Consider the following 26,482-nt stretch of genomic DNA (forward strand, 5'->3'; position numbering starts at 1 on the left):
TGCACACACACATGTGTGTATGTGTGTGTGTGGTTTTTTTTTTCCTTCTGCTAGAATAATAAATTTGAATTCTTCATTTGGGGAGTGGTTTTGTATTAAGAGGTCAGTTTGTTCATTTATAACTCGGCAATACTTAATGTACATCTGTGTGCTAGGTGCTGTAGGAAGTGCTAGGACACAGACACCAGGGACATTCAGTCTGCCATGAACCTATTTTGAAAAGTTTAAAAAGATGCTGCCCAGCAGTGAAAATATCTCAGTTTAGGAATCTCTGCTTTAGCATGTGACTGACTTCTTTGAAACTTGGAGTTTGGGCTGGAAGAGAAACTAGTAAATCATCCCTCGGGTTTTTTGTTTATTTTTGACAAAAAATATACTTAAGGTGTACACCTTGATGTTTTGATAAATATACACATTGAGCAATAGTCATTACAATCAAGCTAATCCATCACCTTATATACTAAATAGATATTTTTTTCATGGTAAAAACACTTAAGATCTCCTTTTGTGGCAAATTTCAAGTATGCAATACAGTATTGTTAACTATGGTCATAATGCTGCACACTAGCTCTCCAGAACTTAATCAACTTGTATAACTGAGACTTTGACCAACATCTCCCCATATCCCCATGCACCAGTCTCTGGGAATCACGAATGTATTCTCTGCTCTGTGAGTTCAACCATTTTACTGTGAGTTGAAGTGTGAGTTCAACTAGGCTGGTCTGCATGTGGGATCATGCAGAATGTTCCTTCTGTGCCTGGCTTATTTTACTTAGCATAATATTTTCCACATTCATCCATGTTGCCGCCAGTGATGGGATTTCCTTCTTTTGCAGGCTAAATATTTCATATACACATAATTTGTTTATCTATTCATCCACTGAAGGCCACTTAGTTTGTTTCCATATCTTGGCTATTATGAATAATGCTGCAGTGTACATGGGAGTGCAGATACTGCTTTAACATACTGATTTTAATTGCTTCGGATATATACCCAGCAGTGGGATTGCTGGATTATGTGGAGTTCTATTTCTTATTTTTTGAGGAACCTCCATTTTCTTTTTCATTTATGGCTGTAACACATGACATTTTAACCAGCAGGGTACCAAGGTTCCCTTTTTACCACCTTCTTGCCAGACACTTGTTATCTTTTGTCTTTTTGATAAAAGCCATTTTAACAAGCATGAGGTGATATCTCCTTGTGGTTTCGATGTGCATCTCCCTGATGATGAATGATGTTGAGCACCTTTTCATATATTTGTTTGCCTTGTGTATGTCTTCTTTTGAGAAATGTCTTCAGGTTATTTGCATGTATTTTAATTTGATTGGTTGGGTTTTTTCGCAGTTGAGTTGTAGGAGTTCCTTGTATACTTTGGGAATTAACCGCTTATTAAATATGTGGTTTGCAAATATTTTCTCCCATTCCATAGGTTGCCTTTTCACTCTATTGACTGTTTCCTTTGCTGTGCAGAAGCCCTTTAGTTTGATGCAATCTCAGTTGCCTGTTTTTGCTTTTGTTACCTGTGCTTTTAGTATCATACCCAAACATCATTGCCCAGACTAGTGTCAAGAAGCTTTTACACTTTTTTTTCCTCATAGTTGTGCTGTTTCAGGTCTTATATTGAAGTCTAATGAATTTTGAATTCATTTTTATAGATAGTGTGAGATAAAGATTTGATTTCATTCTTATGCATGTGGAAATCAAGTTTCCTAAATATTATTTATTGATGACACTGTCCTCCATTGTGTATTCTTGTCAGCCTTGTTGGGAATCAGTTCTTTTCTGGTTTCTCTGTTCTGTTCCATTGATCTGTATGTCTGTTTTTATGCCAAAATCACCTGTACATTTGAAATTAGGTCTAGGAAATCTCTAAAGTTCTACTTCTGCCCAAACTGTAGATATTATTTTTCCATGTTTTATGTCCAAATTGTAGATATTAATTTTCCATGTTTGTTTAACATTTTGAGATAAAGTATATACAACATAAAACTTACCCTTTATCGTTAAAGTTTTTAACCATTTTTAAGTGTACAATTAACTGGCATTAAGTATATTTGCAATATTGTGCAACCATCACTGCTATCCATTTCCAGAACTTGTTCATCATTCTAAACAGAAATTCTGCACCTGTTAAACACTAACTCCCCATTCTCCCCACTCCTCAACCCCTGGTAAACCTCTCTTCTACTTTGTGTCTCTGTGAATTTGCCTATTCTAGGTACCTCATATAAGTGGAACCATATAGTGTCTGTCCTTTTGTGTCTGGCTCACTAACTTAGCATGTTATCAAGGTTTGTTCATGTTGTAGCATGTTTCAGAATCTCATTCCTTACTTTTTATTTTTTTTGGAGACAGGGTCTTGCTCTGTCACCCAGACTGGAGGAGTACAATGGTGTGATCGTGGTTCACTGCAGTCTCAGACTTCTGGGCTCAAGTGATCTTTCTTCCTCAGCCTCCTGAGTAGCTGGGACTACAGGTGTGTGCCACGACACCTGGCTACTCTTTTTACATTTGGTAGAGATGGGATCTCACTGTATTAACTAGGCTGGTCGTGAACTCCTGGACTAAAGCGACCCTTCCAAGTAGCTTGGGATTACAGACACACCCCACCACACCCAGCTAATTAAATTTTTTTTTTTTTTTTTTTCCAGAAACAAAAGTCTTACTATGTTGCTCAGGCTGGTCTCCAACTCCTGGGCTCAAGTGATCCCCCCAACCTCAGCCTCCCAAAGTGCTGGGATTACAGGCATGAGTCATCTTGCCTAGCCTATGTCACTCCTTTTTATGAAAAAAAATATATATATTTCACTCCTTTTTATGAATATATACACACTACTTTTTTAAGGCTGAATATTCCATTGAATATATATATAAATCATTTTGTTTATTCATTCATTGATGGACATTTGGGTTGTTTTCACCTTTTGCCCATTGTAATGCTACTATGAACATTGGTATACAAGTATTTTGAGTCTCTGCTTTCAATACTTTGAGGAATGTACCTACAAGTAGACTTGCTAGAATTTACTTTTTACTTTGAAATAATTTTACTAGTACAGAAGAGTTGCAAAAATAATATGGAGTTCAGGCATACCCTTCATCTAGCTTCTTCTTATGGCAGCTTCTACAAAACTACAGTACAGTGGTCAAAACCAAGAAATTAACATTGGTACCATAGTATTATCTAAACTACAGACTTTATTTGGACTTCACCAGTTTTTCCACCGAGATCCTTTTTCTGTTCCTGGATCCAATTCAGGACCCACATTGCATTTAATAGTCATGTCTCCTTAGTCTCCTCTGATCATTGCCAATTCAGTCTTTCACTATCACCCATGACCTTACCACTTTTAAGGAGCACAGGTTAGCTTTTTGTACACTGTTTCTCAATTTGGATTTGACTGATATTTTCCCATCAGTCAAATTTGAAGTTAAGCATTTTTGGCAAGAATATCCCAGAAGTGATGTACCTTTCTCAGCACATCACATTAGGGGGCATATGATGTCAATATGTTGTACTGATTGACCCCAGTTTCTCCACTATGAAGTTCTCTTTTACTCTTTTCCTCTTTTCTCTATGGTAGGGGTAATACTCTGGGGCTATGTTAGAATATCCTGTTTATCCTCAAACTTTTGTATCATATAGCAGTGGATTTGTATAGTATCACATACTATACAAATAAATACAGTATTTATTGTATCATATAGGACTGGATCATGTCTGCAACAGTTATTACTGTGGTATTCTGATGGTGATTTTCTGATTCCCTCATGATTTTTTAAATGCATGAAAAGCAAAGAAGCCCATCTCTTTTCTTACTGCAGTTTCTATATACAAGCCTTTGGGAAATGAATCAAAAGTAGCTGAGATTAAGTTGGCAACTGACACGTTTTTGTTAAAACTGACTCTAAAGGTTTTAATGACACTGTGGCCACTGAGTATTTTTTTCCTGGAAAAAAAAAATTAGGACACTCTTAAACACAATCTGAACATTGCCCAGTGAATGATGTAATGTTACATGGATCAGATCAGCTAGTGTGAAGTTATCAACAAAAGCATTTCATTGTTTTCTGTCTGTTGCCATCATTTTGTAATTTACTTTTTGCTGAACTCATGGAAGGTTTTCATTCTTCATGCTGTAAGAAGAGAATAGGCATTGCAGCTGTCACATGGGCATTTGGTTCCTCCTGTCCCTTCATCCCTTCAGATGATTCCACCAGCCCTTACATGTGACTCTATTAGAGAAACTGTGGGATCCTTTCAACATTTGCTCAGCAGGTGACCTCATACAGATGACTCCATCTGTCCTAGGCTCCCCCAGGAGGGCAGGATGCAGATGGGAGTTGACAGGTGTTTAATGCATCCCTGCAGGGTGGTACTAGTTGCTGCATTGGGGGAATTCATCAATGTACATTTCCTGTTTTCCAGGAGCTCCAAATCTGATATGAAAGAGTTATAGGACAAATGCATAATCAGTGGAAGTGCATGAAGAAATAGCTAAGTGAATTCAGGAGGGGAGTGAACTTGGAGTTGTGCTGGGTGGAGGATGTGCAGGGTTAGCTGCGAAGGGGATAGTGGAGGGGCTGTGCTTTAAAGGAAAAGGAGGCGAGCGGGTCTCAAGCCTGAGAAGCATGAATACTGACAATTTGGGGATACCCCAAGAAGGTCAGTTTGTTTTATGCAAGAGGGCAGGTTCCATCTGATATCTAGCTCCCTCCAGCAACATCAGACAGCATTGAGAGGGACCAGCGAGCTTGATCTCATGGCCAGGTGGGTTACCCTGTCCTCTTCTGCCAGCTCACAAAAGTCCGCAAAATCCCTGTAACCAAAGAAGCTTTTAATGGGAGAAGAGCTGTCAACAGGTTCATTTCTAAGAATCAAAAATCCCTAGAAATTATCTTTTTTCCTTAGCAAATGGAAACATTGTAACCAGAGTATACATAATTACAAAACTATCTTTTTGTGCCCATACAAATCTTTCATATTAAGTAATAATTGATCCACCTAAATTGTTCATACCAACTGCATACATGTCTCTTTGCCTTCAGCTGAAGAGAAGAAAAGGTCTGGATATCTAAATGTGGGTTTAGCTTTTTTTTTATTTTTGCACTGGACCATTTTTCAAACCATGATGTCTACTCAGAGGGGGAAAAGTTCTGCAAGGCCTTAAGTAATGTGGCTGGTTCAGGTTACATTTTAATATAAATTGGATTTTTATCTTTATATTGGGAAACATATGAGTATGTTCTTGATCATTTTTCTGACATTTTTTAAGCCATTAGAAATACTCTGGCTTCAGGGTTTTGTGTGTGTGTGTGTGTGTGTGTGTGTGTGTGTGTGTGTGTGTTTTGTTTTGTTTTGTTTTTCCGTAAAGAGAACTCATGCTCTCCTTGGAGATTTAATAGCCACTCTGAAGTAATGTCTCATATTTAATAAGATTTTCATTACTTTTACAAACTATACTCCAGTAAATTTACTGATTGATATACAATGAAGTATCTTAGATCAGACAGTTCTCAATAAATTAACAAGAAGGAACATAGCATTCAGAGGGGAACTAATGAATCACAAAATGCCTCACTCATAAAGTTAAGTAACCTTCAGTAAATGTAAATAAATAAAAGGATAATAGCTCAGCATTTTGTATTTTCCAAGTGCTTGGAGCAACCTTGTAAATAAGCAGAGACCTTAAAAGGCAGGAGAGGAGGGGGACTGCTGACATGTAAATTACTAAATAGTGACATTGATGGCAACTTTAACTTACCCTGATTCCGTCAGAAAATCTAATCAGTTCTCAAGGCCACAAAATGAAAATGATGTGACATTTTGCTCATCTTCAGAAAATACAGGCATAAATTCAGTCCTGAATTTAGGTTGGCAAGTTTTAAGAGCTGGATTAAAAGGTTGGTGTTCACATTGGGCCTTTGTCTTAAGAACTCAAAGACATCCTTTAAAATTGTCACCTTCCTTTTTATCCAAAGCTAAGAAGTTGTTGAAGGACCTAGATTTGAAGTTGGCTCTTCTCCTTTCCGGCTGTGGGGTCTTAGGGGAAGTGTAATCGCCTCTCAGTCTCAGAATCGTCATTGATGCATAATAAACCTGAGAAATAACGTTTGTGCAGGTGATTAGCAGGAAGCCTAGGGCTTCCTTGATAAGTGTTGAATTCAAAAGTGTGCAGAAAAAAAAAAATAGAAGTTTTCTGAGTTCCATGGGCCTGCAGAGAGTCTGTAGCTTTTATCACTGACCATAGAGCTGAGCCGAGGAAGAGGGCACCTGTCAGAAGGGCGGGAAACTGAAGAGACTGATGACGGGCTGCTGCTGGGTAGAGGCCCAGATAACCTGCAGCCAGCAGGGGCTCACTGCTGGACCCAGGGACTTGTCGGGCTTCCTGCCTTGAATAGCACATGCATGTTCTTGGTGTGGTAGGATACAAAGAACAGTGCCTAAGGGAAAGATGGAGGGGTGCCAGTTAATTCCTCCAGCCCTGTGAGTATCCTGAGGAAAAGAGGAGAGCCAGCTTTGACCTCCAAAGCAAAGACCTGAGGAGAAGAGAAGAGCCAGCTTGACCTCCAAAGCAAAGGCCTCAGCACTACCAGACCCAATATTTCTTATTGTTATAAATATGAGATGAAATTTGTAAATTATATAACCTTGCCTACCTGTGTAATTTCAAAAGGGAATAATTCTGTAATTCAAATATAAAAGAGAAATAAAAGGAAAATAATTTCTAATAAAGCAATACATATTTCAGTATTATGGAGTCAAGAACTATACTGTCCCATACCCAAGAGTTATACCAGGCACTATGATGCCTTGTTCCTCCTCACAATGAGTGTTTTTATTTAAAAGGAGTGAAACATTCAGCTGAATATGGTCGGCCTTTTTACTTAAAATTGACATTATGAAGGAGGAGCGAAGCCTGAGTGTGTTTACATATACCTACATATAAACAGAATTGCCAGTAATGTGATAGCTCCAAATATAGACTAACGTGGGTATGTTTTACTGGAGACTGACATCCTCAGTGGCACTGACTTTGTTGCTTTGATCTTTCTGAAATGGTGACAGCTCATTGGTGACGTTTCAGATAAAACAGAGCAGAGACATTGCTTCATTTACATAGTGATTATGTCTCTGGATAATTCAGTGTATGTTTGAACTGTCAAAAAGTTAGATTCTGCCTGGGCATGGTGGTTCATGCCTGTAATCCTAGCACTTTGGGGGGCTGAGACAGGCGGATCACTTGAGGCCAGGAGTTCGAGACCAACCTGGCCAACATGGTGAAACCCCATCTCTACTAAAAATACAAAAACTTAGCCAGGCGTGGTGGTGCGCACCTATAGTTCCAGCTACTCAGGAGGCTGAAGCAGGAGAATTGCTTGAACCCAGGAGGCAGAGGTTGCAGTGAGCCAAGATCGTACTACTGCATTCCAGCCGGGGTGACAAAGCAAGACTCTGTTTCAAAATAAAAAATAAAAAAACTAGATTCTCTAAGCCCACGTGAAAGCCCCGCAGGGCATTTTAAAGTTTCGTGGGCAGTGGACAGTTATTCCTGTGCAGGACTGTCCTTGGACATTGTGAAGCAGCTTATATCCCTGGTTCCCACCCACAGACTAAGGGTAACATTCTCCAGTTATTATGGTAGCTGAAAATGCTCTCACACGTGGCTAGAATGCTCCCTTTACAACATGACCTTAAAGGGATATGAGGATAGAGGTGGAAACAAAATCAGGGGATAAATTTAGCTGTATTAAAGAATAGACTCAACTGAGCACAGTGGCTTGTGCCTGTAATCCCAGCAATTTGGGAGGCGGACGCAGGAGAATCATTTGAGGCCAGGAGTTTGAGACCCACCTGGGCAACATACAGAGACCCTGTGTATACAACAAAAGAAAAAAATTGTTTTTAATTAGCCAGGCATGATGTGCGCATCTGTAGTCCCAACTACTCAGAATGCTGAGGCAAGATGATCTCTTGAGCCCAGGAGTTTGAGGCTGCAATGAACTATGACTGGGCAACAGAGCAAGACCCTTTGGGGAAAAAAAAAGAAGAAGAATGGACACTTCATGAATTCAGAATTGTCATAGTTCACACTTGGTTTCTTTGACCACACATTGTTTTTAAAATAAAACCCCCTTTAGGACAAAAACTGCCATTCCTTGTTTTTCTGAATATTATGCTAATGATTATTCCTGAAACCATCCCAAAAATTCTGTGTATTTCTGATGGTGTCATTTTTTTCTATCACCTTTTGTATGCACCGTGACTTAGCCTCCTGGGACTTTAAAAGCCTTGATTTTTCTTGTAATTGTCTATGCTGACCTTTCTGTCTTAGCCAGGATAATAGATACTGGTTTGATCTATTAATAGGTGATTTTCAGGGCTGGGTTCTGGGTAGGAGAAACTGTTCATCATTTCTTGATGTGATGTTGGGGGCTAAAGCCTCCTGTAACAGCTTCCTTGTCACCTGGTTGTGACATTATCTTATTTCCAAGTAGGATTCAAGATACAGAACCATCACTGTTTTGTTATCTGCTTATGGATGGTTTTGATCATCAAGGTGAAGGACACAGTGTCTTGTTACCTACATGATTATAACTCAGTACCATAAAAAGCATAGCAATCCATCTAGCACAGGTTATTTTAAAAATTGCTTGTGAGACTGAGGTGTTCGGTTCTTTTCCAGCTGACATCCCAGCATCCTTACGCTGAAGTTTTCATCGGGCGGCCACATGTGTGGACTGTTGACCTCAACAATCAGGAGGAAGTAGAGGATGCAGTGAAAGCAATTTTAAATCAGAAGGTTGGTTTCTTTTATTCCACTTTCCCTCGTTTCTAATGTGACCTGAAATGTGTATAAAACACATCATAGGTCCTTGTTTTTAGCAAACAGATCTTTACCACATCAGCTTAACTCTGGAATTCGAAAATAACCAAGCTGCAGGATTTGGCCTGTGGATTTCATGAATGTTCTGTGAAACGGAAACAGAGCTGGTATCCCGATGTGGGCATGGATTCCATAGACCGTTTAGACATGACCGTGGATCCCAGGCACAGGAGCAGGAACTGGAGTCATACTTGGTTCAGTGACCTGATTATGTTGCTCTCACAAAGATCTGAAAAGATAGCCCTGCTTCCTCTACAAAAGAGAGAGAAGTGCAAGGAAATACTGAGGAATGTTTTTATAGAACATCTGTTTTTTTTTTTCTACCTAAACATTTAGTAGAATTTTGTAAAAGTAACTACATTTCTGGCCTCTTCTGATCAATTCAACAGACATTTGTCAGGTACCTACCATGCACAGAGTGCTCTCTGAGTCACCTGGGGTTGTGGAGGGCGGGGTGTTTACTTCCATAATCGTAGAGGAGGCTGGCTTCCCACCTATCAGAAGTTTACCATCCAGTAAAGACGAGTTCAGTTATCCTTTCTCCCAACTCGGAGTCCACCATGGACTCTCACAGCTGCAGTCTGCTGCTATACTTTGATGGGAGCACTTTTTACACTTAGTTGCGATGCTTTAAAAGAAGCCAGTGTAGGCATGTGGGAGGGCAGGCTGGACTCACACAGTGTGGGTTCAGTTCTAGCTCTACCACTTACTAGCAGCTTCCCTTCATGTATAATATAGGGCTAATATTACCATTTGATTGGTCACTTGTGAGGAGTAAATGAGATAATGTATATAAAGTGCTTAAGTTCAATGTCTACTACATAGTGTTTAGTCAATATTAAATATTATGATTTTTGTTGATAGTTTAAATTTCTACTACACCATTAGCAACATGAAGTCAGGATATACATCTGTCTCATTTCCGTATTACCAGTGCCCACATAGGGATTTACCCAATGGATAGATGGGAGAGAGGAATAGATGTCTGCAAGTAAGCATAATACAAGGCTGAATATGTTCAGTGCCAAAGCAACATGCAAATGCTCCAGGAGTGGAAGTTGGGGAAGCCTTTCTGGAGAATGCAGCCTTTTAGTTAAGTCTTACAGGATGAGGAGTAATTTGCAAAGTAAAACTCAGAAGTGGATGCAGAAAGGCATGGCTTCAAAGCACAGTGTGACTGAAAGGGAAGAGGCTGGAAAGGCATATATCCTGGGAGGGATAGCCAGTGTGCCCATGTGGAGGCCATCTTACCCCTCTGGGAAACAGAACAGGATAATCAGTTTGTGGCCCACTGAACTGCTGATTTCAGTTAATTCAGAACATATCCAGGGGAGTGAGGGCACTCTGATGCATTATCTGTGCTCTGCCTGCTTCAAGGTGGTCTGGTTATGGGGCTTTGGTGTCAGCTTCCCATTGATGATACATACAATCCCAATCCCAGTTTCAGCAGTTTCAGCAGTTTCAGCAGTCCCCAACCTCAGGAGACTGAGCTGATAAAAGAAGTGCCAAATGGAGTGTGGTTCCTCTAGGCTGGCTCAAAATATCTGCCACACACTGGAGTCATTCCTATGGAAGGGTAAAGGTTCTTCTTTCTTGATTCTCCCAGTCCCTTAGTATATGAGCTTCCTAGGGCTACCATAACACAGTAGTGCAAACAATTGAGTGGCTTAAAACTGCAGAAATTTATTCTCTCTGTTCTGGAAGCAAGAAGTCTGAAGTCAAAATGTCAGCAGGGTCACGGCCCACCCCCGAAGTCTCTAGCTGGATATCCTCCCTTACGTCTTTCAGCTTCTGGTAGGCCTAGGCATTTCTTGGCTTGCAGCCTCAAAGGTTTGATATCTGCCTCCATTATCCTACGGCTTCTCCCATATGTATCTCTGTCTTTTCGTTTTATACAAGATTAGGGCCCACCCTAATTCAGTGTAACCTCATTTAACTTGTTTACATCTACAAAGACCCTGTTTCCAAATAAGATCACATTCATGGGTGCTGGGGGTTAGGACAGTGTATCTTGTAAAGGGGTGCAATTCAATCCACAACACTTAGTTAATGCTTGTACTCTTGAGGAGAGTAATTTTAAAGCTGAGGTAGAAGCAGAAAAGGAAAACACACCAAGATACATTATAATCAAACTGCTGAAAAGCAAAGATAAGGAAGAAAACCTTGAAAGCAGCCAGAGAAAAATGTATTACATTTAGAGGAATAATGGTATTAACACAGCCAACTTCCCATCAGAAATAATGGAGACCGTAAAAGGGTCCTCAGGAGCCAGAATGTGTGTGGGGCCTTTCATTAGGCCGTGGTAAACATTCAGGGTTTTTTTTCTCGTTTGTGTTTTTTGTTTTTTTTTGTTTTTGTTTTTGTGGTTGGTTTTTTTGTGTGTGTGGTTGGTTTTTTTGTTTGTTTCTTTCTTTTTAAGTGTTGAGGATTTTATAAGTATGATGGGAAGTTTTGAACAGGGGAATGAGATAACCTAGTTTACATTTGAAATTAAGAAGAGAAATTACAGATTCTGCTTACTCAGAATCCTATGGTTAGTAAGTGGAGGAGCCGTGACTCACACCCTGGCCTCCTGGTACTTTCTAAGACCATTTCTTATTGAATGACGCCAAGCCACATCTGTCAGGTCAGACCATGGAGGGCTTCTCATGGAGGCTGATCTCTAAAAGCAATTGCCTGTAGAAGTTGTCCCTGACTTGGAAAGGTGAGTTGGTACTAGTGGAGACAGGAAATCTCACAAGGAGGGAGGTCAAGAAGAGAAAATGGAGGGGAAGATAAGGGAAAATTTCCAAGTTCAGCAGGAACTTCACAGTGCAATCTGTAGGCATCCTTCCTGTGGCCCTCGCCATATGAGTAACAGTCCTTTTTTTTTTTTTTTTTTTTTTTTTTTAACAAAGCAGGATGCCCAAGAATACTTCCTTGCTTCTGCACAGCTGGCCTAGCTTGGGTTTCTCAATGACTGGATTTGATTTAGCATTCTGCTTCATTCTGTCCCCCAAAGAGGCCTTCACTTGTTCCTAAAGAACTTTTATGCAGAAAACTGTCCGCTCTCCCAGCCCCCAGACCACATTAACAGCTGTCGCTTCAGAGGCTTGCCAGGACTCTGAAGAGTTTTCCAATGCAGAAGCCCCTGCCTGCCCTCACCCACAGGGTCCAGCAATATAGACCTACCTTCTGACTCACCGACTTCCTTTCTTCCTTCCTTCCATCCCTCCATCTCTCCCTCCTTTTTGCTTTTCTTTTATAGGAAAATTGTTTGCTTCATATCCTTTAAAACAGTGAACTGCCCCAAAGCAGTGAATGAGTCAACATCCCTTTGGTTAAAGTGGGCTGGGTTGGTAGGAGAACAGAGGAAGAGCCATTTTTCTGTATTTTTGGCTTTGAACCCTTTGAATTAACTTTCTTTCATTTTCTAACGGATTCCCTTTGGAAATGTTGGAATGGCGCTTGGGTACTCGGCATGCTTCCTAACATAACTAAATCTGTTCATCTCATGAAAGATGACCATGGATGTTTATTTCACTGTACAAATCCTACTTTAACACTGATAAATAAACCCAGATATGCCATGTTCTTTGTTTTAGATCGTTCCTTCTATGAATCTTTGAGAGGAAACTTATCTCTAGGCCAGCAATAGAAAGCTTCTGGAGTCACCCATGGGTTGAGTAAACATCCTCTAAAAGAAAAGAAAAAATTTTACATTTTGTGTGAAGGGCTGTGTCTGGGTTAAAGAGGGAACAGTAAGTTCAAAAGCTTGAGTTGACAAGGAACAAACTGAGAACATGAAAGTCAGTTCTTCATAGTATTTTGAGCTCTTCAGAGATGAGCTGTCTAGGAATAGAGTGACCTCTCTGTTCTTGTAGAATAGTCTGCCATGATATTACAGTATTTACGGCTCAGCCTCTTTGAGCTCTATTCAGACAGCTGTAGGCCATTGTGTCCCACATTTGTGCATTTGTTCAGCATTTGAAGACAATTAAAATTTCTGAAAATCATGGTTGAAGATTTCAATGTAATGTGTGATTTGGCACACGAGAAAGGGGGAGACGATGCCCTGAGACCAACTGCTTGGCTGACAACTAAGGAATGTTATTTCTGTTCATTGTCCCATTTTCAGCAAGCTTCAATTATAGATGTTTTGCCTAGTTCTCCACCCTGTAGATTCCAGCAAACATTTTAGAGGTAGCTGGTGCTGGTGAAGGTGCCCCACCATCTACCCTATTGCTGAGAGGAGCTGTTGGGCTCCCTGAAGCAATAATAGACTATATTGCTGGTGATTTTCTCTCAAATGAAATTTCCATTTTAGATTGGTAATACCCCTGAAAACACAGGCCTCATAGTGTTGGCAGACACTGTGCAGCGGAGATCAAACCCACATTTCTTCCCCTTCTCCAAGGTGTCACAATATTGATAAGATCGCCTCCTCTACCCTAATGAAGCATCCTCTAGAGTTTCCTACTCCCCTCAAATAAAATCGGGCTCTTTAGCATAGAAACCTCAAGGCTTTTTTGGAAATTCAGTGAATTTTCCACCTCGTCTCACCAGTTCCCATAATACTGAGCTGCAGTTACCTGCTGTCCTTTCATGTTAAAGACCACACTACTTGTTCACCAAGGATGTCTTCAGCATCTTGGCCCTCCCCAGTTTGGGCCTGCTAGACTCACAGCCTGCCTTAAAAGCCCAGCATGAGTAGAAGTCTGCTTTGACCCTCTAGCCTCCCAGGACCCCCTAGCTGACTTCTTGTGACACTTTATCACTTTATTTTTACACCCTGAGTTTTTTGGATACAGGCTAACCTCACCTACAAATACAGACCAAATACACGTCACTGTCACGGATCCTTCAACTGCTCATTGTTGCCTTAGAGCAGTGACCATGCATTCATTCAACAGATGTTTGCTAATTTCCTATATGTGCCACACTATGCTCATCACTAGAATGTAAAGATGACCCAACAGCATGGACTCTGCCCTGTGGAAATTACCTGCTAGCAAGTGATAACTTCCATCTTTTGTTGAATGCCCACTATGTGCTAGTCACTAAACTAAGCACCTTTTTTCTCCCAGATAATCTCTGCAGCTTAAAAGAGGTGAGTTTTTCTTGTCACCATTTTACATATGAGGAACCTGAGACTTAGAGATGGCAAGTCGTTTGCTCAGAGTCCCACACCTAGTAAGGATCAGCTTGAGATCACGACTTGCAAGTCCATAGTCAACCCTCATGAGGCCGACTCCTGGTGTTAGCACCCATGTATTGAGTGAGTCGGAGGACTGAGGAGGTGCTACATGTTCTCTGTCCTTCTCCTTCATGGTATCATGCTCTGTTTCCACAGATTGAGCCATACATGCCATATGAATTTACGTGTGAGGGGATGCTACAGAGAATCAATGCTTTCATTGAAAAACAGGTAAGGCTTATCAGAAGTCAGTCTGTCTTTGCTGTGTACTGCTTCCTGTGACCCCATAGGGCTCTCAAGAACAGTTAAGAGCTCACTGTGTTTCTGTGGCTATTTTCCTGCTTTGGGAGACTCTAGAAGCTGGATAATAGTAGCACTGTCATGGTCACCCAAGAGAACCAGTATTCCCTTGGAGTAGGTATGTTCTTGATGACAGTGTAAGGTGAAATGGAAACTTATAACAAGAGAGATGGGATGATTACTGTGAAGATGCCCCTGACCATCAGGGTCTGTGCCCTGAGTGGGTTCTGAGGCCCATTCTCACCTTAAGAAAGGCAAGAATTGAAACCAGCTGTTTCTAAGCAATATTTTAATAATACATGTTCAGCAATTCTAAATGTTAGGACTTTTTAGAGGTTTTCAGACATCTTCTAAAAGCAGGACCCTTTGTCAAATGAAACCTTGTAAGTATATAAAGCAGATAAAAAGCAGGACAAAGCCAAGGAGGGTGCCAAGAGTCCCACCTTCCCCAACAAGGTTTGGAAACTGCAGCATGTGCTCCTAGAAGTAAAGGCCAGGAGCCTGTTGCTATCATTTTATAGCATTTTAATTCCTTGGATTTCAAAAGCAACACAGAGCTAGAAATAGACAGACTCAGAACCCCTGTGGGTAGGAGAATATGAACTCTTTGACTAGATTCCGGAAGTAAGGTGCTCTTCTTAAAGGATAAAGCATTTTTTAAGGCAGTCAAGGGATCTTTACACAATAGGGGATGAGGATGGTGCAAACTGAAAATAGAAATGGTGTATTGAAAATCTAAGTAGGCCCAAGGTGGGCTTCAAAGATAGAGTTGATGGTTTGAGGAGACTGAAACTGTGGCGAGCAGCCAGCAGCCCTGGGTGCTGCTGTTGGAGCTGGGAGTCGTGGTCATATACTGCGGGGTGGTGTGTCTGATATGCTGGGCTTTTGTTAGCAGCAAGAGAGCATGCTCTGCAGCCAGGCCATGTGGGTTTTACTCCTGGCACCATGTGTTTCTAGTTATATGACTTGGGCATGTTACTTGGCCTCTCTATGCCTTAGTTTCCTTATCTGTAAAATAAGGATGATGCTAATAGGACCAACTTCATAGGGCTGATATGAGGATTTAATGAGCTAATACATACAAAGTTCTTAGAACAGAGCCTGGCACATACATAGTGCTCAATAAATGCAAACTTACTGTTGATTATTTAATACATTATGCTATATTGTATCGTAATACACTACTTTGTAATATAATTATTTGGTTTCATGAGAAACCATTTGAATCTTTATCTCATTCAGCCTTTATATGACACCAGAATGACAGTATCATCACAACTCTAGCAACCACATCCATACAGATTTCGTGCCAGCATGTGCCAGACACATCATAATATAACATCTCATTTAATTCTCACAGTAATTCCAGGAGGTGGTAGTAATAACCCCATTATCTGGATAGTGGAAACCAAGACTCATAGTTATCAGGCTCACAGATTGTGGAATCAAGATTTGATACTGGTTTGATGTGAGGCCAAGTCTACACCAACCATGCTTACCAGGGCCTCAGGAGACGGAAGGTGTCCAGAGCTTTGCTTCCCGTCTTCTTGCATCATCAAGGGCTGCTCACCCTTCCTGCAGCTGCAAAGAGGAGTTGCAGGGCCTCCTTCCATTGTGGGTCTTAAGACATCACAGCTCTTGCCGCCATCTCGGCGGCTCGCTTGAGATCATACTAAGATCCCTGCAGCTGCTGCTGAAACCCTCTGCCTGTCTCCACGTCCTCTTAGGGAAAATAGTTACCCAACTGCCAGGCATAAATGACTCTTGATCAGGTTTATTTGAAGGCTTTTATTTCTCCCCTGAGGCTCAGGAATTCCAGCCAGTCTTTAAAAGTTACCAGGTCCTCTGTAAGTCTTGCTGGGCTTACTTTCAAACAGGAAGGTCCTGTTCCCCAAATAGACCTTGCTAAATGCTCCATAATGCAGAGGCTCCACCTGGCTTCACTTCTGTATCCCTAGTAACCTGCTGGACACATGGTCGGTGCACAGTAACTTCTAGGTGACAGAAACAATGAAGGAAGGAAAGGGAGGAAGGGAGGGTGAGTGTGCTTTTTATTCCTGTGTGTCAGGAACCAGGCTCATCTTGGACTTTATGATTTGGAATACATGTTACCAAAATTGTCTGCTGGAAAGCATGCTAATAAAACTGCACCCCGCCCCCCCCGCCCCACCATATAGGCCTTTCTGCAGAGATCTGCATTTCACAGAAATCCAGAGGTTTCTTTTTTGCCTGCTGTTGTTGATTCATTCCTCTACTCTGAATTGTCAGCTGGAGCATGCCATGGGCTGTGCGGTCAGTTGGGGAGGACAATATCTCCAGGTCCCCATCCCTGCCCTCAAGTAGCTGCAAGTTTCATGGAGAAGGCAGCCAAGTCCACAGGCAGTAAGTGCCACTGCTGTAGGTTCAGCCTGGTAATAGTGAAGCAACAGGATGCTTTGAGATCACATGGCCCAGCCTGCCGAGGGAGGATGGGGGAGAAATGGTAGAGTGTATCCAAAGGCATCTTGCAGGAGGTGAGTCCTGAAGGCAAACTGGTAGCACAGATGGAAGGCTGGACGAGTCCAGATGTGAAGGCCTGGAGGGGGGAAAAATGTCGTGGGGAATGATAGGCACTTGACTGAAGAGAGGGATGAGGTAAGAGACCAGGCTGGAGGAGGAGATTGCAGAATGTGAAAAGACACTGAGGCTCGGCTGAAGAATTCCATTTTGATTCTGGGAGAATAGGAAGCTAAAGAAGGGCTTTGTCGCAGGCTAAGGGGCAGTGGAACTATCAGATTGGTGCTTAGAAAAATCATTCCAGGAATCTTGTGTTAGGGGCATTTCTTATTAAACATTCTCCAAATGCTCCTAAATGAGCAATAAAGGGGACCTATTTTGAGTTTATCTCAGAGATTCTATTGAACCCAGAATGTTCCCCTGATGCCAGAAGGAAGATAGAAAGCCAAGATCCCATTGGTTCACAGATTGGGTCTGCTACCTCTTTTAGCTCCAGACCCCAGTGTTTTAGAGGGTGGAGTATTCATTATTTTTTGCAACTAGACGAATATCTTCAAAGGGCAGCGAGGATGGAGAGGAGGTGTTCCTGGTATGAACAAGAAAGCCTGCAGCTCCGAGGAGGCCCTTCCCATCCCTTGAATGGTAGGAGCACTGCAGCCCTAATTAGGCCGATATCTGCCTCCAGAGTTCTCCATGTGATCTGCAAGGAGAACACAAAAGGTTTTACCCCAGAAACCTTTCAGGGTTGTCTGTCACGCTCAGCCAAGGCAGTGGGAGCCAGAGGGAGCTAACAGACAGCAATCGAGGGCACCCCAGGCTTCAGTGTGCAGTTGAGCAGTCGCCAGCAGGAAACCCACCTCATACCCAGCCCTCCCTGGGTACAGGCACCCAATGAGAAAGACTCCTGGATCTGGGAAAACCACTTGCTCTTTTCTCTTAATGTCCCCACTTCCTTTACTGTACTGAAAATGTTGATTCAGAGTGCATGCTCTTTTAAATCAGCTTTCTCAAAGAGATGCTGTCTCCAGCAGGGGGAACTTCTTTGTAATCTAAGATCAAGCACTGTTGTTCCCTATCCTCAGTATGTCTGGGCTTGTTAAGGTTTTCATTATGCATTTCTTGGGAAAGTCTTTTGTATTAGCCTCAGGTCAGAGAGTATAGCAGGACTTTTTTGAAGGAACGGCAATTTCAGATTGATTTATTAAAACCATACATATGCTCTTGAATTATATTTTCTATTTCCTGTAAAGACACTGTAAATATATAGCATGGTCACAGTCATGTTAATTTGTAAAGAGCTGTGTGATTCATCTGAGAAGCATTCTGGAGAGATGGAGGGTAAAAAAAGAGTTAACTCCAACAATGGCTGTGGAATCAGCTGAAGGTCCTAGGATGTCTGTTCATCAGAACCCAGAATAAGCCCACTATGGAGTGTTCTAGATGCAAGGACAAGCCTGTTATGAATCTGGATAGTCCAAAGGTGGGAGCAATGGTAGAGGTGACAGATTGCAAGGAAAGAGGGAGAAATTGAAAAGGGGAGAACTAGCTTGAGGAATGTTTACTCTTGAGAAATCAATAGCTTTTGTTTACCCAGCCTTTCCTGCACCCAGAGAGACTAGGCAGGTAATGATTAAGCACTGAACCCTAGCAGCTGACTGCCTGGGTTCACATCTTAGCTCTGCTTGCCACTGTGTTTCTGACCTTGGGCAAGTTACCTAACATCTCTGTGCTCTTTCCTCTTCTGAGAAATAGGGATAATGCAACCTACCCATCAGGCTGGTGAAGGAAAATGTAGTTTGATAATGTTTAGCACTAAGAACAATGCCTGGCCTACGAGGGTGCTCTCAAAGCCTTCGCTACGAGTTGCCGCAGGAGCCCAGAAACCAACCAAGGTGTGTTTTTCAAACTGGCTCACTGAGGTATGGTTTACAGACCATAAAGTTCACTGCATATAAGGACGCAATTCAATGATTTTTTTTTAGCATATTGGTAGTGTTACACAATTACCACCACACTCCAGTTTTGCAGCATTTCCACCACCCCAAAAAACTCATTTGTCCCTGTTAGCAATCAATCCTTGCTCCCACCCCAGCCCTAGGAAACCACTGATCTGTTTCCTGCCTTTTTAGATGAGCCTTTTCTGGAGATTTCTGGCTTTCACTTAGCATGATGTTTTGGGGGTTCACCCATGTTGTTAAATGTGTCAGAGCTGATTTTATTGCTGAATAGTATTCCATGTGTGTACAGATTAATATCACAATTTATCTGTTCACCAATTGATAGGCTTTTGGCTTATATCCACGTTTTGACTAATGTGGTAGGTGCTGTTGTGAACATTCACATGCAATCTGTGTATGGACCTGTTTTCGTTTCTCCTGGGTAGACTCCTAGAAGTGTGTGAATAAGGTAGATTTCTGTTTTGGCTCTTCGAAGGTGAGTTTTTTGCTCAGTGGAATTTTGCATGTGTAGAGATGATCCATGAAGATTGCTGCCTACTGCTCAGTTTTACAGGCACTGTCACTGTTTCTTTTGTGGAAACAAAAATTCACACCCACTTCTGGGAAACAACCTCTGGGGCCATGTGTGGACACAGTTCACTGTGTTTTAAGGGAAAGCACACGCCGAGAATGGTCGGTTTCAGCCTGGCACCTGAGGTGTGCTAATCTAGTCAGTTACTCAATATTTATGGAACACTTCCTGTGCCCGGCCCTGGATTTCTCAGCTGTAACACAGATAACCAATATGTGCCTTATCCCTCAAATAGCTGACCGAATGGGGCCCAAACCCCATTTTCATGGTCCTACCTGTCCTACCAACTTTTTTTTTTTTTTTTTTTTTTTTGCCAATTTCTGGTTTTTCTTCCTCTAGATCCTGCCTGCAGACATTTATATTTGAACCTGTGTTCTTCGTTCCAGACAGTGTGGGCTCCCACCAAAATCCACTTGCACTGAACTCTCATGGGCTTATTAGTAACTCTGTGAAAGAGTTGGCTGCAGTGGGTGGGGTGAGGGGTTTCTGGACCCCCTTCACACACCACTCAGCCCTCTCTGACTGGCCCTTCTGTTACCACTCCTCTGCTTTGCTCTGAACAAGTGACCCTTCCGCTGGCCCAGCAAACCAAGAGGGCGCGAACAAGCCAGTCCCGCTACCTAGCGCTTCTCCCAGGGAGCATTCTCCTCCCCTTCTCTGGCCCCTTCTGTATTTTTAGGGTGTTTTCCTCAGGCTGCTGACTAACCTTCTTTACAAAGGCGGTGCTCTTACCTCTTCTTCAGGGTTGGCTGTGTTCATTTGTTTAGAACATTGTTCCGTCTCATAAATTGGTTGGTTATTAGAGTTTTTGTTGGTTTATGGCTACTGCATGGAAATTTCAGGATAGTCAAGCACATTTAGAGAAATTTGGTGACTGGTTGAAATAATTGTTAGGGAAGGATGCAGATGTTCTGTGTTCTAAGTGGGCTTGTTAACCAGATTGGAAATTACTGTTTGTATCTCATTCTGGCTGCATAGGAGCTCGTTAAGTTAGAATAGTTTCCTTTTCTACTTCTGCTACTGTCAAAGCCTCAGAATGCAAAAAACATTCAGTTTAGTTGAGCAGCTCCTGCAGTCTGTTCCCGGCACCAACTATCTGCAAAGCGCCATGTTAGAGGTAAGCTGCTAACTTCCATACAGCCTACAAAACCCAGATGGCCTTCCCTATCTTCTGGAAGCCTTCTCTGACTGCTACCACCACTTTTCCCTTCCCTAGAGTTAATCTTTCTTTTCCTTTCTGCAAGTGGCCTGCGCATCCTATTTGGGCATTTGTTTTGTACTGTTCGGTAATTTTTTAGCATTGGCCTCTCTTACTAGACTGCACACTGAACCTCTGAGTCCAGGGACTGTGTCTCCTTCATGTTTTTATTTCCAGCACCCAGTGGGAGACTTTAATAGTCATTCATAAAGTACTGAATGAATGAGGAAACCTTCAAAGCCGGCTTACATGAGTGTGTCATGGGGGTTTGTTGAACAGAGATGCCCTGTCTCAGGGTCTCAGTCCCGTATCTCTCTCCTGTGCTGTTGCGGCAGCTTCCTGTCTCTCTGCTGCTGCTTTGCTCCTGCAGTCTGTTCCCAGCATGCAGATCCCATCACCCTCTTCCCAGAAATCTCCAGTATCTTCCATCTTACTTCAAGGAAAAGCTAGAGCATTCAATTAGACCCCAAAGATCTGACTCCCAGGGCCCTCCTGAACCCCATCACTTCTAACCCATAATATACACACTCTGCCAAGCTACCTAGAAGCTTGGGTATGCTACCCCTGGAATGTACTCCCTTGTCAAATCTTCTGATCTAGATGTTCCTCTGCCTAGCATGTTCCTCCCAGATGTTTGCATGGCTCACTTCTTTACTTCCTCATGTCTTTTCCCAGCTGCCACCATTTCAGTGATGCCTTATCAGGACATCATCTCTGCCAACAGTCTCACTTCATTCTTTTCTAGAGTACTTATCACCTTTTAATGTACTATATATATTGACTTATCCATTGTTTTTTTGTCTCCCTCACTGAATGCAAGCCCTATGAAGGCAGGGGTTTGTGGTTCCTCTGGTTCATCGTCCCTTCCCCCGCACTCCAGGGACTAGATTGCACGTAGTCATGGTGACAGCCAACATGCAGATGGTATTTTTGTGTCAGGTGCTTTTCTGAGCACGTTACACATTATGATTATTAAACAGAGGAGGTAAGAGTCCACCAGGCAGTCTGAGCTCTGAGCCCTTATGCTTTTCTGCCTAGTAGCAAGTATTTTGTTCAATGAATGAAGGAATGAGTACTTATGGTAAGGAGATAAGGTAAGTTGGCACTGCCTTATTAGCCTGTGCTGCAGTTGAATGAAACAGAGGACGCCCAGCCTTCTCTGAGCACCCAGTGGGACTGGAACTTACGGGAGAGAAGAGGCTATGACAGGGGCTTCCATTTCAGTTGTGCCCTGAAAGCAGCTGGGCCAAAAGGTGGATCTTGTGGATGTAGGTGAATTATGATATGTAATCAGCCAACTCAACTTTTACCTCCAGACCCTTGTAGCAAACAACGGTCAACTTTGGAACATTATCTTTAACATCTCAAAGTTCTTTCTTATCAGTCACCTCATTTTCTTCTCACAGGAATTAGATAAGGAGTGAAGGACAGATGGCATCATCCTCATTTTATGTGTGAGAGCAGGCAGAGCTGAAGAGACATCTATGAAGTCCCACAGCTGGGAGCCAGAATCCTAACCCAGATCCCCAGCTTTCTCCTGCCACCTTCAGGCCTCCCTCTGTTCAGTGTGATCATCTTTAGCCTCTCCAGGTGGCAGCAAGCTTTGAGAAGGTCCTGCTCCTATTTTTACTATTCCTGATTCTGTTGACCCCCAAAACAGACTGCTGAGAGGATGCTAGACCATGCTCCTGGGGAGCACCGGAAAGGGTTCCTGGAGCTCCAGTGTTCATCTGCAGGATTGAACTAAGCACACCTGTTGAGGGGGACCTTGAGAGGGGAGGCTGCTGTAGTTTACAAAGAAATGAACAAATAGGGCATATCAGCCCTACAGTGCAGCTTTAAGGACATCTCCCATGGTTTGGGCCTTTTGATGCCATCCTGCCCTGCTGGAGCTGAGGTGTAAGATATCCATTCATCTAGGGCTGCCCCAGATTCTGCAGATGTCTCCGATGCAGTACCTTGGAAGCTCTGTGGGGCACAGGCAGCTCTTCCAAGAAAGGCTAACAGGTGGAAAAGGAGCATTTATGGATCACCTGCCATTTGCCAGCATTCTGCTCAGCTCCGTGTCTTACTATCTGTTAGCCTTACTCTCTGCAGACAAGCAGGAGATGAGACCACACTGGATAACACGCCCAAAGCACCACAGTGGTGGGGCAAGGCTTCCAATCTGCTCCTTCTGACTTGAAGCACATTCCTTCGCCACATCACTCATCACTTCCTCCTTGTCAAACAAAGCAAGACTCTGCCCTAACTTCAGTGTTTTGTTTTGTTTTTTGACACGGAGTCTCGCTCTGTCACCCAGGCTGGAGTGCAGTGGCTCCATCTCGGCTCACTGCAACCTCCGCCTCCCGGGTTCAAGCAATTCTCCTGTCTTAGCCTCCCGGGTAGTTAGGATTACAGGCACGCGCCACCATGCCTAGCCAATTTTTTTGTATTTTTAGTAGAGATGGGGTTTTACCACATTGGCCAGGCTGGTCTCAAACTCCTCAGCTCAGGTGATCCGCCCACCTTGGCCTCCCAAAGTGCTGGGATTACAGGCATGAGCCACTCTGCCCGGCCTCTAGCTTCAGTGTTAACCTTTGTGCTGCTTCCTGTACCCCATGAGGCTGAGCATGAATAAGAAGCCAAGTTTCTAAAGAGTCTCCAAACTCAACAGGTACAGATACTGCCCTCAGCTCTGTTTGTTGGTGTCATGTAAGTAGAGATGTTCCACAGTTTTCTTGCAAGCCATGAAAGCCTAAACAGGAGCTTTCAGCCTTCGTGGGTCTTCATTTCCCCAGCCTAATCCAGGACTGGGTCAAGCCAAATCCAAGATGCAGAGAGAAACATTCCCACTTGGCTTCTTCTGATGTAAATGATGTGATCTGGTCTAGATTTCCCAGTTGTCTTATCTTTTCTGTTCAGTCACATGATTTGGTGTATGTGGATTTTAAAATCTCTTTATTATAAAATTTAAAGGCTGCAGAAATTATCCAGTTGCTCCTAAAGAATTACAGGTTGAGCAGGCTGGCATGGTGGCTTACACCTGTAATCCCACACTTCGGGAGGCCGAGGCAAGCGAATCCCCTGAGGCTAGGAGTTCCAGGTCAGCCTGGCCAACATGGTGAAACCCTGTCTTTACTAAAAATACAAAAATTAGCTGCATGTGATGGCATGTACCTGTAATCCCAGGTACTCAGGAGACTGAAGCAGGAGAATTTCTTGAACCTGGGAGAGGGAGGTTGCAGTGAACCAAGATCATGCCACTGTACTCCTGCCTGGGTGACACAGCGAGACTCCATCTCAAAAAAAAAAAGAATTACAGGTTGAGTTTCCTGAATCTGAAAATCCAAAATGCTCCAAAATCTGAAACTTTCTGAGCACCAACATGACACTACCATGGAAAATTTCACACATAAAAGTACTTTAACTTTGTGTAATGCTCAAATGTACTTAAAATATTGTAAAAAAAAAATACCTTTAGCCTCCATGTTTAAGATATATATGAAACATAAATGAATTTTATGTTGAGATTTGGGTCTCATCCCAAAGATAGCTTATTATATATGTAAATGTTCCAAAATCTGAAAAAATCCAAACACTTCTCATCCTAAGCATTTCAGATAAGGGATATTCAACCTATATAAACAAAGTTGCTTGCATTAGCCAACCAGAAAAACAACCAAAAAACACTTTACCTTTTCCAATGCCCATGCCCCCACTCAGCTCTGATCATCAGTAACTCCATTGATCACTGTGTGCTTTCATTCTTCCTGTCTGATGACAGCTGTCCCGATGGGATTGGCAGAGTGTCAAAGGCCAGCCAGCAGGTTTCCTGTCACCTAAGAAAGCAACGGCCACCAGTGATCACTGTGCCCCCATTCAGGGTCCCACAGGTCTGTATAGTCATGCTGTCAGCGTTAGTAGCAGCATTCAGACTCAAGTTACCTTGCCACCCATGGCTTACCAGGGGCCTGGATTGTGATGAAAATCACCATGAATATAAGGAGTCATTTGAGGGTCTTCTGTCTAGTTGTCTGTCTCTGGTGGTGCCCAGGGCTGTATGGGTCCTGGGGCACTCTGCTTACCCACTCACCCACTGTGCATCATTTTCAGAAGAGTAAGCTGTATCCTAATATCCCTCAATAATCCAATGTGTTTCTTTTCATCTCTGAATTATTAGACCTTCCTGGAATTCTATTTGCAGCTGATAGGAATCCAAGTTCTAGGTTTCCTGCCAACTCTTCGGTGAAGCATTTTGCTCATTAACCACCAAAACTCACTCGGGCTGGAGTAGTTGAATCCCCTCATCATAGGAACACATGAGTGGAGGGCAGCAGTGGGTTTGCCTGCCTTGTTGGAATCAGGATCCTTGATTTAAGGAGACCCTAAGAGAAGCTGGCACCAAGTAACCTGGTAGTAACCTACAGTTGCCTTTCTCAGCAGGCAATGCCTTTCTCAGCATTTCTTCCTTCAAGGAGATGGGAAGAAGCAATAGCCCTAATAAATCATCAGAATCATCATCTTCCTTTTTCTGATGAAGAAACTAAGGCTTCAGACTGTTAGGTATTTTGCCCAAAGGCTCACATAGCTGGTAAAAGCAAGAGGCAAGATGTGCTCTCACGGCCAGCTGCCCACAGAGCCTTTGGTGGGTTTTGCTTTGCTCTTTCTTACTGTCTTTTGGCTTATTAAAAGTAACACAAGGCCGGGTGTGGTGGCTCACACCTGTAATCCCAGCACTTTGGGAGGTCGAGGTGGGCAGATCACCTGAGGTCAGGAGTTCGAGACCAGCCTGGCCAACATGGCAAAACCTCATCTCTACTAAAAATACAAAAATTAGCTGGATGTGGGGGTGCACACCTGTAGTTCCAGCTACTCAGGAAGCTGAGGCAGGAGAATTGCATGAATCCAGGAGGCGGAGGTGGCAGGGAACTGAGATCACACCACTGTACTCCAGCCTGGGCGACAGAACAAGACTTCGTCTCAAAAATATTTATATACAAGCACAAGGTTAAAAAAAGAAAAATGGCAACAGTATGCCCCCTAGATGCAGCTCTGGGCCAGCCCCTGTTCTGGTGCTACACCCACCTCCATGCCAAGGGACCCGCCTGGCAGCATGAGACCCTCATATCCCTGTGGTGGCATTCCACATGACAGACAAGGGAGGGACAAAAACGTTTCCTCGGCCTGTGTCAGTGCTAGGAGCCCTGGGCCCTGAGATTACTGATCAACTCCTCCTCCACACAGATCTGGAAAGGAAACGTGAGGAAAAGTAGGATACTCTAGAAGGACACACATTGAAAAGTACATCTTCTTACCACTCCTGGTGCTGGTACTCCATGTTACTTCTCAGGGGCAGTCCTCCAACCCTCTCCTCACCCCCGAGTCCTCCTTAGACCTGCTGGTTTCCTCTATTCCCTCTAGATCCCAGGGTCAACTGGCTCTGCCCCACCCAGAGCACTTAACACACATTCTTGGTAGGGGGTGCCATATTCCTGCTCATCCTATCATATGCTACTTAGACTTCTATTTCTCCAGTTCTTGAATATACAAAATGTTGTACAGAAGATCCTCGAATAATGTCATTTTGCTATAATGTTGAGAATGAAGAAAGTTGATTCCTGGCCGGGCCCACTGTCTGTGTGGAGTCAGCCCATTCTCCCTGTGTCTTCATGGGTTTTCTCCAGGGACTCTGGTTTTCTCCCACATTCCAAAGCTGGGCACCTGAGGTGAATTGGCGTGTCTACATGGTCCCAGCATGAATGAGTGGGGGTGTGTGTGAATGCACCCCGCGATGGAACTGTGTTCTGTCCAGGGCTGCTTCCCGCCTGGCACCCTGAGCTGCTGGGATAGGCTCCAGCCACCCTCAGCCCTGAGCTGGAATAAGAGCGTTCGAAAACAAATGAATCGATACA

General features: G+C 43.0%; 1 protein-coding gene across 8 annotated transcripts in view; it reads left to right on the forward strand.

Moving 5' to 3' along the window:
• The window catches only part of MGAT5 (alpha-1,6-mannosylglycoprotein 6-beta-N-acetylglucosaminyltransferase), a 339,082-nt gene that overhangs the window by 298,510 nt on the left and 14,090 nt on the right, over positions 1-26,482 (forward strand). For all 8 annotated transcript variants that reach the window (XM_054478910.2, XM_063647391.1, XM_063647390.1 and 5 more), the window contains 2 exons: positions 8,689-8,805; positions 14,222-14,296. In XM_054478910.2, the coding sequence (XP_054334885.1) occupies positions 8,689-8,805; positions 14,222-14,296 (192 nt within the window). The remainder of the gene's footprint in view (positions 1-8,688; positions 8,806-14,221; positions 14,297-26,482) is intronic.

This window comes from Pongo pygmaeus, chromosome 11, assembly GCF_028885625.2.
Source record: "Pongo pygmaeus isolate AG05252 chromosome 11, NHGRI_mPonPyg2-v2.0_pri, whole genome shotgun sequence".
Taxonomy (NCBI): domain Eukaryota; kingdom Metazoa; phylum Chordata; class Mammalia; order Primates; family Hominidae; genus Pongo; species Pongo pygmaeus.